The sequence below is a fragment of the Heteronotia binoei genome, chromosome 5, assembly GCF_032191835.1.
Source record: "Heteronotia binoei isolate CCM8104 ecotype False Entrance Well chromosome 5, APGP_CSIRO_Hbin_v1, whole genome shotgun sequence".
In the NCBI taxonomy this organism is placed as follows: domain Eukaryota; kingdom Metazoa; phylum Chordata; class Lepidosauria; order Squamata; family Gekkonidae; genus Heteronotia; species Heteronotia binoei.
This window is the reverse complement of record NC_083227.1, coordinates 113,697,538-113,710,134: the sequence shown is the minus strand read 5'-3', so window position 1 is coordinate 113,710,134 and position 12,597 is coordinate 113,697,538. Positions and strand designations below refer to the sequence as shown.

General features: G+C 45.7%; 1 protein-coding gene across 2 annotated transcripts in view; it reads left to right on the top strand.

The window, feature by feature from the left end:
* The window catches only part of FAM193B (family with sequence similarity 193 member B), a 35,912-nt gene extending 23,315 nt beyond the window's left edge, over positions 1 to 12,597 (top strand). For both annotated transcript variants that reach the window (XM_060240159.1, XM_060240158.1), the window contains one exon: positions 12,198 to 12,597. In XM_060240159.1, coding sequence (XP_060096142.1) covers positions 12,198 to 12,294 — 97 coding nt within the window. In that variant the 3' untranslated portion in view covers positions 12,295 to 12,597. The remainder of the gene's footprint in view (positions 1 to 12,197) is intronic.

Sequence of the window (12,597 nt, the reverse complement as noted above, 5' to 3'; positions counted from 1 at the left end):
ATGGGCATTCACCAAGAATACAAGTCTGCCCCCTGCTTGGGCTCCCCCAACATGGCCTCTGAGACCCTCTGTGTTGCTCCCTGCTTTGTGTGGAACTCCTCCCCTGGGGGCTGCAGAACATAGAGTGTGAGGCACCAGCCAAGCACCCACTCCGTTAGTGCCCCCCCCCCATTGGGCCAGCTTCTCTCTGTCCAGTCTTGTGGTGAGGTGGCTCTTAGGTTCCTACCACCCTCGCTTTCCCCCCCCCGAAACAAGCGAGCCCACCCTCCAAGACATTCCCACGTGGAGCCCACTGACAGGGTGGCAGAGGGGATGGGGAGGAAGAGGGGCACAAAAATGTGCAGCAGACGCCAAGCAGGAGACACAAAATATGGCACATCTCAGACTTTATTGTGCTGGAACCAAGTGCAGCAGCATCCCAAGTGCAACTTGGACAGTCTTGCAGGGCACGAGGCTCCACTCAGAGAGGAGGGTAGGAACAGCTGACCAAAGGGGGGGGTTGAATCTCCACAAACGGAAGCCTCTCTGTTGAGTCCCCACCTGGAAAACAGAGACAAAGACCAAGAGCACCCGAAGGGGTTTCCGGAGTGCTTGCAATTCATCAGCCCTGGTAGCTGCAGTGTGAGGCTCTGTTTTGGACTCTCTTTAAGGGACAGTCTCTGACCCACCTCCCCACAGGCATCGGAGCAGCTGCCAGACCTTCACCCAGTGCCCTGCCAGGGGTGGAACCGAGGCAGAGGACAGACCAGGGGGGGCCTCCAGTGGCATGCAGGGGCCTCGGCAACTGCTCCCTGCCTGAGCTCGCTGCCCGAGTCAAGTGCCAGAGATGCTGTCCCTCTGCCCAGCTTTGAGCAAGGGGAGGGGGAAGGAAAGTTTGGGGTGCGCAGTCGCACTTCTGTCCATATGCTACTACCCTTGAGCGGTGAGCCTCTGGAGGTCAGGTATCTGTTGGGATTTGGAAACGGGAGAAGTTAGCCACAGAGGAAAGACTTCGCTCTCCTCCTTGCAAGTCAAAGAGCTCGCTCTGTACTGTCTAAGTGCCCTTGCTGTGCTGTCTCCACCACCAAAGTGCCCTGGTGCTCACTCTAAGTCCACACAGCATGGAGCTCCATGGCTGAGTGGAGTGCCACTCTGATAATAAGCCCTAAAACTTCAAGTCTCAGGGCAAAAGCCTGAGATAGGGCAATCCTTGGGGGAAGGGACTGATTTTATTGTCTATTCTGTTTTTTAATATTTTATGTGGTTTTTAACTGTTGTTAGCCACCCGAGCCCATTAGTGGAGGGCGGGATATAAATTTGATAAAATAAATAAATAAATAAATAATTTGATGTACTTACAGGTTACTTAGAGAGCAGTCCTAAGGTATGCTCTAAAGTAAGTCCCATGTTATTAATGGCATTTACTCCCAGGAAAGTGACTTTAGGATTGTATCTTTCATATTCAGAGGCAGCAGACCTCTAATTACAGCTTTAAGAGGCAACATCAGGGGAAGGCCTTGGCATCTATGCAATGTTTGGTCATTCAGAGCAACCGATTGGCTACTGTGTACAATAAGTTACTGGGGCAATGGACCATTGGTCTAATAGGGACATAGGAAGCTGCCTTATACTGAATCAGACCCTCAGTCCATCAAAGTCAGTATTGTCTATTCAGACTGGCAGCGGCTCTCCAGAGTCTCAAGCTGAGGTTTTTCACGCCTACTCGCCTGGACCCTTTTTAGTTGGAGATACTGGGGATTGAACCTGGGACCTTCTGCTTACCAAGCAGATGCTCTACCTTCTTATGCTCTTATTCTAAATGTGGTAGTTTAAACTTAATGAGATTTTAAGTCCCAACTCCCAAGTATTTAGACCAAATAATTCAGGGTGACTGTTGTCTGGCGTTCTGTTCACAGCACTGTTAGATACAATTTTATCTGATTACATAATACTTGCAATGCAAACATAAAACCATGCTCTTACTCAGGCAGTAATAACATTTACCCAACAATATAAACGGCCTCTAAACCAGGGGTGTAAAATGTCCGTTCTGTGGACCTAGGGCCCCCAGAGGGCTTCTCTGAAGCTCACCATGGTCTGCTTCCTTCTCCCTCTCTCCTGCTTCTGTTGTCGCCATTTTCATTTTCCTGCCTGGGAATGGCAGTGCTTGGTTTTGTAGCTCTGCTGTGTGATTGAGATAGCCTGGCGCAGCTTAATTACACAGAAGAGCTATCGAACCAAGCTCTTCCATTGGCTGAGACGCCTCCCCTCCATTGGGGAAAAGGGAGGGGGAGAGGGAAATAAGGAGGAGAGACTGTTTTGCTTGGCTACCTCAGTTCCACTGGGGAAATACAGAAAGCACATTTAAAACCAACAGTTTTATTCAAGGTAAGTAAGAGCTTTTTGTCTTCTCTTCTCTTCCTTCCTCTCCTTCTCCCTCTCTCTCTCAATGTTTTCTTCAGCCATCTTTCCCTTTCAAAGCTGGTTTTGCCAGGGCTTTCTTGGGTGCAACTGGGTTCCTTCCTCCTTTTCCTGTATTTATGGGGAAGACTATAGCTTTGTAGATAAAACACATAGTCCTCAGTCTGTGTCATGGTGCCTTCACATGTCTTGACCAGCACACAAACCACTTATGTGCAAAAACTCACAATTCCATGTTTTCCTCTGGGTCCTAGGGTACAGAGCATTGACCATGAGATTTCTGTAATGAATGACAATAAATCAAAAATAGGCTTGCAACTTACAGATACGCACCTGAACAATATATTCAAGATTGCTACAACATAGACATTTGGTGTGTTCACACTTCACTAAATAATGCATTTTGCAACTGGATTTTTGCTATTCTTACACCGTAAAAATCCAGTTGTGAAATGCATTATTTAGTGTAGTGTGAACACACCCAGTCTCCAGGTTTTGATGCAGTAATTCAGAGCAAGATGTGTCAGTTACCAGAGACTGTTAATTAAACAAAACATTGCAAGAGTGCTGATGTTTTAAGCCTGTTTTATTTTAAGGTTTTTTTTAAACTTTGTGTTTGTCTGTGCTCTTATAAAGTTTACATCTCCACTACCTGGCATTACAATTTATGACATGCATGGCCTGGCCCAACAATGTCTTATTTATGTCAGATCTGGCCTTTATAACAAATGTTTGACACCCCTGCTCCAAGTGACTGGGGGGAGATCACAGTAATTTAAAATGTGTGGTCCTGCATTCTTCCTGAAAAGGAGTCGGCTGAAGACTAAAGTTCTGGGAGGAGGGAATGGTATGGACAATATGGTAGCAGAGAACTAGCCCATATGTGAAATGTTTGCTTTGGGAAGTTTATTTCATATCTGTTGTATTCTAAAGATTAGGTTTTGTATAGGAGTATATATCTAAAAAGCTAATATAGCTAATTATTTTTTAAAAAACAATTTCTATGCCACCCTTCCACCCATTAAAACAAATAAAACACATTGAATATGAAACTATAAACACATAAAAACTGAAACAGGGAGCGGGGCTAATAAGAGTGAGAGTAAACCAAACAAAAGTCCCCACCGTTCAGCAGGAGACAGCTGTAGTGTCCAGATCCCATTCCATGCTATCATGCCTGGCTTGAGGGCTAACAAAGGAGGCTTCAGGAAGCTTGGCTGTGGTTGGCTTTCCATTCAACCATTAAGCAGACACGCATACGCACAGGAGGAAAGTTGTGTTCTCTAACCTTTATTCTGCCAGTTGCTCACAGAATCCTTCAGGACAGCCACAGGGTATTTCAGGACCATTGCTCTCACTCCCTTTCCCTCCCTGACTGCCTTCAATTGCTCCTTTCCCCTTCCCCATGCTCATGTTCCACCTTTCTTTGTCTGCCCAACTCCTTTCCTTGGCCGCTCGTAAATCTTCCTTTAATGGGACTACCAACTGGGACATCTGGGCAGGGTCTTTGCATGCACCCTGCTCACCAACCCCGTTGCCTGCCTAATGGCATGCTTCCTCTTGTTTTAGGGGCTTCAGCTCCCAATAACAACCCTCTTCACAGCTGGTTTGAAGTCAGCTATACACATGCAACCAGCCTTGACTCTAAATGCCGCTACGTGGGCCTCTTAAAGACAGCATGCCTTTTCCCCTTACCTCAGCACCACAACAAAAGATAACTTTCGTTGGGGAGCTCTAGAGTTGTGTGATTGAGACGGCCCTTTCTTGGGCTGCCACCCCTCTAGCCGTAACCTGGGGGTGGGGGCACCCAAAACAAGGCAGCCAAAAATGAACTGAGCAGTCAGGCAGGTTCTATATGAGAGTAGGTGGTTCTTCAGATATGCTGGCCCCAAGCCATATAATGCTTCAAAGGTCAATATCAGCACCCTGAATTGGGCCTGGAAACAAATAGGGTGGTAGTGTAGATGGAACAAGACTGGAGTGATATGGTCTCTATGGCCTATTCCAGCATTCTTCCCAAAGCATTCTATACCAACTGTTGCTTCCAGACAGTCTTCAAGAGCAGCCCCATGTACATCACATTGTAGCAAACTAATCTAGATGTTATTAAGGCATGCACCGCAGTGGCAAGTTCTTTCCTGTCCCAGGAGGGTCATAGCTGGCTCACCAGTCAAAGCCGTGAAAGGTACCCCTGGCCACCACTGTCACATATTTATCTTGCAAAAGGCTCGGGGCCATCAGCACTCCCAAATCTGCTCTTTGAGGGAAGTACAATCCCATCCAGAACAGGAGATATCCCAGTTTCTGCCTCAGACCTTACCCCAACCAGAAGCACCTCCTTATTGTTGGGATTAAGTTTCCGCTTGTTAGCCCTCATCTACTCTAAAACTGCCTCCAAGTGCCTGTTCATGTTTTCCACAGCCTCCCTGGGTTCTGCTGGAAGTTCAAAGATAAAGCTGAGCATCATCTATACGTTATTCGCAGTTCAGCCCAGATCTCTAGATCACCTCTCCTAGCAGCTTCACATAGGTGTTGAAAAGTATGGGAGGCAAGATAGATGGCCAGCTACAGGACTTTGCCACCCAGTGGGGGGGGGGGGGGCACTGTGAGTGACAAGTGTGTTTTGAGTATGGTGGCAGCTGGTTATTCCCTGGAGCTCATCTCCTTTCCTCTAAACTAGTTTGTGCAAGTTTTTTGGAGGAATTGCCCCCCAAAGCACCAGTTGATTATGAGGTCTTATCTGCTACCTCCTGGACATCGATGCCATAGAATTGGTACCAAAGGTGGAGAAAGCTTCTGGGGTATACTCTGTTCTGTTCATGGTACTAAAGAAGAACAGGGATGTCAGAGCCATTCTGGACCTCAAATGGCTGAACAGAAGGGGGAAAAAAAGAATGTTCAGGATGGAGGCCCTAAGGTTGATCATTTTGGAATGATCAGCCATACAAAAAGGGGATTTCCTGGCATCTGTAGATCTCTCAGAGGCCTACTGGCACATCCTTATCTGAGATTCACACAAAAGGTCCCTGTGCTTCATGTATGACAGGTGCCACTTCTAGTACCGGGCTTTTCATTTCAGACTCAAAGCAGGCCCAAGGATGTTCACTAAGGTGCTGGTCTCCCTGGTAGCATACCTGAGGACTCGAGGCATAGAATTTACTCCTGTCTGAATTACCTGTTTATATGGTTTCTGACTCGCCAGAAGAGGTTTGAGGATGTGGAGTAGACTGTGGCCTGTGTCCAGGAACATGGTTTCATCATCAACAGGGAGAAGAACAACCTGTGTCCATTGAGACAGATTTTACACCTGGGAGCAATATTCCCTCTAAGCTGTGGAGTCTTGTGAGCAAAAAGTCTACTTTGTGAGCTACTGGCATTAAAGTTGTGAGCTACTGCATAAATTAGCTGCTCTGGGGATGACTTTTTTGAGCTATGACAAAAATGTGTGAGCTGGAGGCTAAAAAATTTTGAGCTAGCTCATACTAACTCAGCTTAAAGGGAACACTGCTTGGGAGCCACAACAGGCAAGGAGCTGAACAGGGTTTTCATGTTTCAGGAATGTCAAGAAGTTAGTAACCTTGGTGCAGGACATATTGGATCAGTCCTGGGCAGAGGTTATGCTCCTGATGAGACTCCTGGGGATAACAGTGTCCTGCCAGGACATTGTTCCGTGGTCTCAATTCCACCCGTGCCCCCTAGAGATTGGTTATTAGAGTGCTGGTTATTAGAATAGGGACTGTATAGTCAAACGCATCAGGGCTGTTGTTTATTTGCACCAACCTTTACTGTATATATATTTCACTGTTTTACGCACTTATTTGAGCATTGTAAATAAACTTCTTGTTATACTCCTTGGGTCCTCATGTCTCCTTGGTCACAGTTAAGAGGTGTTTACAAGGGTGGTTGGGTGCTCTGGGCCCTCCATACAGACCCTTACCAGAGTTGGGCCAGCAAGTAGAAGGCCCTGCTAGGCCCTTGCTGTGTGACATATGAACAGAACCAAGGCCCTACATAGGCCAAACTCCATGTTTGTCACCTTCAGGAAATGCTTGCTGGAGCTAAAGGTTTCCACCTGCGACGGAACCGGTCCAATTTGACCTTCAGACCCAGTCCCATCAGCTCCCTCTTGGGCTGCCAATTCCTGGAGGGAGCTATTCTTCTTCCTGCCACTAGGACGCACTGCCACCATCTGCTCAATTTAGAGGTTCCTGACAGAGGAACAGGACTCCCAGGGGTGGCCCTTTCACTAGGCAGCCTTCACTTTCATGGTGAGGGAAATAAAGGGTGAAAGCGGCTGGGAGGGAGCTGTGCACCTGCGCTGCAGAGTGTGCCGTGGGGCTGCCCGTCACTCTACCAGTTGCGTCAGACACAGGGGTGGAACTAGGGCAGCCTCACAGTGCGCTCCACAGTGAAGGTGTGTGGCTGCTCCTTGCTGCTTTTGGAGGGGGTTGGGCGCCCTGCTAGGGCGCTGTTCTACCTTGAGCCCCTGCTGAGGACTTCCAGTCCCCCTTTCTAGTTCTGAGGCCTGGCCTCGAGGTCCTCTGCCAACTCAACACCTGGTTATCACAGAGACCAAAGTCCTTCTTTGGAAGACCCCTGGAGGATTGGCACCCTTGCCAACTGCATGCCTTCCCGCTTCCCAGGACTCTCCTCTTACAGTAGTGTGGTCTAAGGCAGTTGGGGAACAATATTGTACAGAGCTTTACTGCCAGCCTTCAAAATAGTAAAAGGTTTATTTTTAAAAAGTGAAAAGTTACAAGCATAATCTTAGCACAGCACATGATCAGCAACCAGAAGATCTAATAAAAGTTAGTTTGAAACACATCTTTCTGTCTCTGGTTTAAAAACTTGCCCTACCAGATGTTTAAGCAGAGCAGGCACATCTAAGCTTAGTAAGTTACAAAAAGTTTCTAATGATACCTCATTGCTTCAGGCTTCCTGCATCCATCCATCCGAGCCACATGGTCAAATATGGTTGCTGTCTACTGGCTGGAGAGTAGCAGTCTTCCAGTCCCAGCTCCAAGAGAGAAGAGAGGCTGCAGTCTTCAGATCAAGCACTTTCATTAATCCTGACTCCACCCACTTTGCATCACTCTTCACCCCTTGTTGCCTGGCCCGCCCAGGTTTTGGCTTCTTTTCCTGTTGTCCCCAGAAGCCTCCTTTCTGGTAGGCATTCTGGGAAACCCCATGCATTCTGGGAAATCTGCAGCTCATTCCTGGAGACAGTCTCTGGGGCTGGTCTAGCCCAATGCCCTTCCCACTGTTTTCTGCCTGGAGGAGAAAGGTGCCCATTGTCTCTTCAAGTAGCTCTATTAACATCTCTTAAGAGGTTGCCCAGGTGTGGCTGTAATTCCAGGGGCTAAATTCCTCCCCCCCACCCACTTCCTGCTTGTCTCTGAGCTCAGTGACAAATGTTTAAAGCCAGCTTGCTTGCCACTTCTCCAGGAGGCAAGGCATTTCTCCACATTGCATTGTTTAAATGTCAGGAGAGCCCTGCATTTTTATATGGACAGAACCAAGGCCCTACATAGGCCAAACTCCTTGTTTGTCTCCTTCAGGAAATCCTTGCTGGGACGAAGGGTTCCCTCTACCATTAGTAGGTGGGCAAAGGGTTGCATCATCCTTGCCTACAAAGCAGCTGGGTTAGAGCTTCTCCCTGGGGTCACAGCACACTTCATCAAGGGAGTGGCAACTTCAGCAGCATACCGGTCCTTCCCTTCCTTGGAATTGATCTGTAGGGCTGCCACCTAGAAATCAGTATACTCCTTTACCAGGGATTACAGGATAGATAGGTGGGCCTCAGCCAAGGCAGCCTTTGGGAGGAGGATACTACAGCATACCATCTCAGTTTACGGCCTGTTCTTTCCCTCCCTAGGACATACTGCTTTTCTAGGTCTCAATGGTGCACACTGCCCCAGCCTCAGAACCACTGGAGAACAATGATTTGTTACACTTATGATGAACCTTCCTTCTCTGTGGTTGGAGGAGGGGCGGGGGGGGGGGGGGTAGGGCAGTCTATCCTGCCTGAGGGTATTGTTTGATGGATCCAGTATCAGAGATGGTGTAGTGGGAAGGTTGGGACCCTTTGAGGTTAGTCCTTCAGAAGGTTTCATTTTTGTCCACTGGTGGAGGATGGAAGGATTAATGAAGAGGATGGAAGAATTAGTGAAGGGCTTAGGCCCTTCGGGAGAGGGTTTCCATGCTTCAGGAAGTTTTTTCTGGAGCCATGAGGAAGAAGCTCCTCCCCATTCAGGAATTGCAGACAGATGTGGCATCCTTGCCTACTCAGAGGGAGGAGCTTGACATGTGAAGCTGACCTTTAACAATATCAAATTTGTTAGCATATAATATTGCACTACCATATTTAAAAATACAAATGCCTTAATTTTCTGCAAGTGAAATTGTTAATATACCCAATATTAGAGAAAGAGGCAACTGCAGTTGCTAAATTCTAGCACAGGTATCTTACCTTTTGTTGTTTGAGAGGTAGGAAAAAATAAAAATTGAAAATAAAACACAAATGTAATAAAGAAAAGAGAACACATCTGCCCAGGACGTCTTTGCAGTCATAGGACTAGCTAGCACCACATTTAAGTGTCAAGTTAAACATTATTATTTATTAAATTTATAGACCATCCTCCCCAAAGTGCTCAGGGCAGTGTATGTCAAAATAAAAACATAAGGTGTTAAAACTACAATAATGATAATAAAAAATTAATAACAGGTAAAGTCATACCAAAAACACTGCACTTCTCAATAGTATATTATACACATTATAGCATATTAAACAATAAATACATGCTTGAATATATGTTGTATATGTTTACGGTATAGAAATGAGTCCTGACCTGAATGGGCCAGGCTAACCCAATATTTTCAGGCCTCAGAAACTAAGCAGAGTCAGCCCTGGTTAGTACTGGCAGGAGGAACTACCAAAGAAGTCCAGGGTTGCTACTCAGAAGCAGGCAACGGCAAATTGCCTCTGTCCATCCCATGCACATGAAGCTTCCTTATAATACTTACATAACACACCTTGCTTTATCAAGGTCTGTACTGTCTACTCTCACTTGCAGTGGCTTTCCAGAGTCTTGGTCAAGGTATTTCACATAACCTACTAACTGATCTTTTTAACTCGTGTGCCCATAGACTTTCCCCTTTTTCCTGCTTCCTTCCATCTGTATTTTGAGTGAGCAAACCTTGTCTTATAAAAAAGCATGTCAATCATTCCAGAAGAGGAAACGGTTCAGAGGAATTTTTTCAGTGCTTTCCCAGATTTCCAATTTTTCTGCCAAAAAGGGTCCTTGCAAAAAGAAAAAATGGGGGGAAATGTCTCCCCCCCCCATATGTGTTCCTTCGCAGCTATCCAAGGAAAGCAGATTTACTTATAATAATGCTCTGAGTCTTTCGCTGATTTAATTAGTGTATCTACATTCTGTCAAGCAGTGTTGCAGGGCATAAGGAAGAAAACAACTTGTGCTTTCATTATTAAAATAGAGATTCCTGAGTTATACTTACTTGCAAATTGACTCCTCCATTCTAAAATTTCCCTTTCTTCATCTACCACCTTAGTGTCATAGTTACTGTGCAGTGGGGGGTGGGGGAGAGTTCTTACTATTTCTGCATTCAGAGCAATAATGCTTCTTGGCTTAGATGTATATAGAGCCTCCCAAAGACCACACTTTTCTGTAGCAGTGGGGCTTAAGACTGCCTGGATACTATGCCTTCTCAGCAGTTTGGCCTTTTGCAGTTGGGTATTTCTTTTTCTATAGCAAGAGGTTCTGAAGCTTAAACCTACCTAAATATTATGCCTCTTCAGCCATTTTGCCAGATTTGAGGGGTTGAAAACAAGAACTTGACCATGGTCATTCATTTGCATTTTGCACAAATGTTCTTGCACACAAGTTATAATAAGATGGCTTGCATTTAATGATTAGTAATAGAAACTAGGCTGAGTAAAACTGACCTCAATTTTTCTGCAGTCCCCCATTGTCCCACCTATGCTTGACACAAATTTCCCATTTGCTGGATTTTTATAGTTTGTTTTTAATTATTTTTGCTGGGGTTTTTTTCATGTTTTACTTTGTGAGCCGCATCAAGCATCTTCTTTGGGGAGGTGGAAAACAATGAAAAAGGCTGGAGATGTTTTATTAATTAAAGCTGAGAAGTTGAGGGGAATGACACATTGCTTGAAGGGGCATTGCCTCCATATGCCTCCATGTAACTATGGACTTGGAGGAAGAGTTGAAGGTATTTTGCCAGCAGTTCCCGTTATAATAACCAGAGTTATATTTAGGTATGTGTATTTCAAAGATGACCAAATACGTGAGAATGAAAGTTTTATTTCTATATTGTATTGAGACAGGTGGCCTCTCAAACACTTTAGTTTTATTGAATACTTATAGGCTACAACATAAGTTTAAAAAGAGCTAAGATCAGCAGTTAAAATGGGCTATGGCTGAAAGAAAGACCCTCTATTTGACAGTCCCAGTTTTAATGCCGAGATCAATGTTAAAAGCAAGGGTTTTTTCTGGGGGAACACGGCGGAACAGAGTTCCAGAATCTCTTCACGGAAACAAAATTCTCAAAGAATGTTTAAAAGTTTATGAGGGGCACATGTGTGTTTCTCCTCCATTTCCCTCTTGAAAGTTAATTAGCACCTCTTATTCCAGAAAAAAAGCCCTGCTTAAAAGGAACAGGTAGGAGGTGATGTGAAAGACCTCTGCCTAAAACTCTGGTGAGCCGCTGCCAGTCTGAGTAGACAGTACTGACCTTGATGGACTGAGGGTCTGGTTCAGTTTAAGGCAGCTTCATGTGATCAGTTTTGTGTAGTGGTTAAGTGTGCAGACTCTTATCTGGGAGAATCAGGTTTGATTCCCCACTCCTCCACTTGCACCTGCTAGCATGGCCTTGGGTCAGCCATAGCTCTGGCAGAGGTTGTTCTTGAAAGGGCAGCTGCTGTGAGAGCCCTCTCCAGCCCCACCCACCTCACAGGGTGTCTGTTGTGGGGGAGGAAGGTAAAGGAGATTGTGAGCCGCTCTGAGACTCTTCGGAGTGGAGGGCGGGATATAAATCCAATATCTTCTTCTTCTTCTTGATCATGTGAATTTGCTATTAAAACAGTAGCACATATAAACAGCATTGGCAAGCTTAGCAGGATGACAGACTAAAACAAAAATAAAACTATGTAATGTTTATCCCATGGTTCCTCCAAAGATTTCACTTTACAGGGTTCTTTAGATTCTTGTTTTGACCTCACAACAATTCTCTGAGAGTGACTAGCCCAAGCCCACCTAAATGAACACATGGCTGTTAAGGGAGGGATTTCAAAGCTAGTCTCAATCATAGTCTGCTACACCATGTTGGCTCCCAAGGGTAATAGGTAAAGCTATCATGATTTAATTGTGACTTTATATTGTTTATATAATAGCCATGAGTATCAAATGAACACATTCTATGCTCAGCCAACAAAATGCTTGGAAAAACAAAAGTTTTTACTAGGGCCTAAAAGTTTCACACCAGTATCTTTCCTGTCTTTCAACAGCACATAACCCTCTAAATATCTTTTCCAAACTGATTTTTCAATTTCTCACAGAAGTGGCAATTCCTACCAACATTCTGTTACTAATAATTTGATACTCAGAACATGGAACGTTCATAAACATTTTAATTCATCAGGACAGATCAGTTAGTGATCAAAGGAAACTGATAGGTGGCAAGCAGTTTTTATAATATTTGCATGTAATAAGCTCCCAGCCCTGTTCTTGCCCCTCTCACAATTTTTTCCCCTCTGTTTGTAGGTTTTGCCTGGACTCAGCCAAGCAGACCCGACAGAAGGTGGCCGTGAACTGGACCAATTTCACCCTGAAGAAAACCACTTCGAGTGCAGCTCAGTGAGGTGTGCGGTACACCCCTGGTGTATGTGCAGGGTCCCACACCTCACCTTGCCTCTCCTTCCCCAAACCCAATAGACAGACACTTGACCTCACCAATCCCTGCTCCCCCCTTCCCCCCATCCATGGGGCTCCCATTCCTAGCCTATAGGCATGGCCTGGACAGCCCGTGTCCCTCACCTCTCAGTGTTCGACGTTCGGGGAGATGCTGACTGAGCCGCCCCAAGCCCAGGGGCAGTCTTGATCGGCCAAGGCCTAGCGTGGCACAGGGACCAGGCTGCACCCAATAAAGGACTTTTTAATTTTT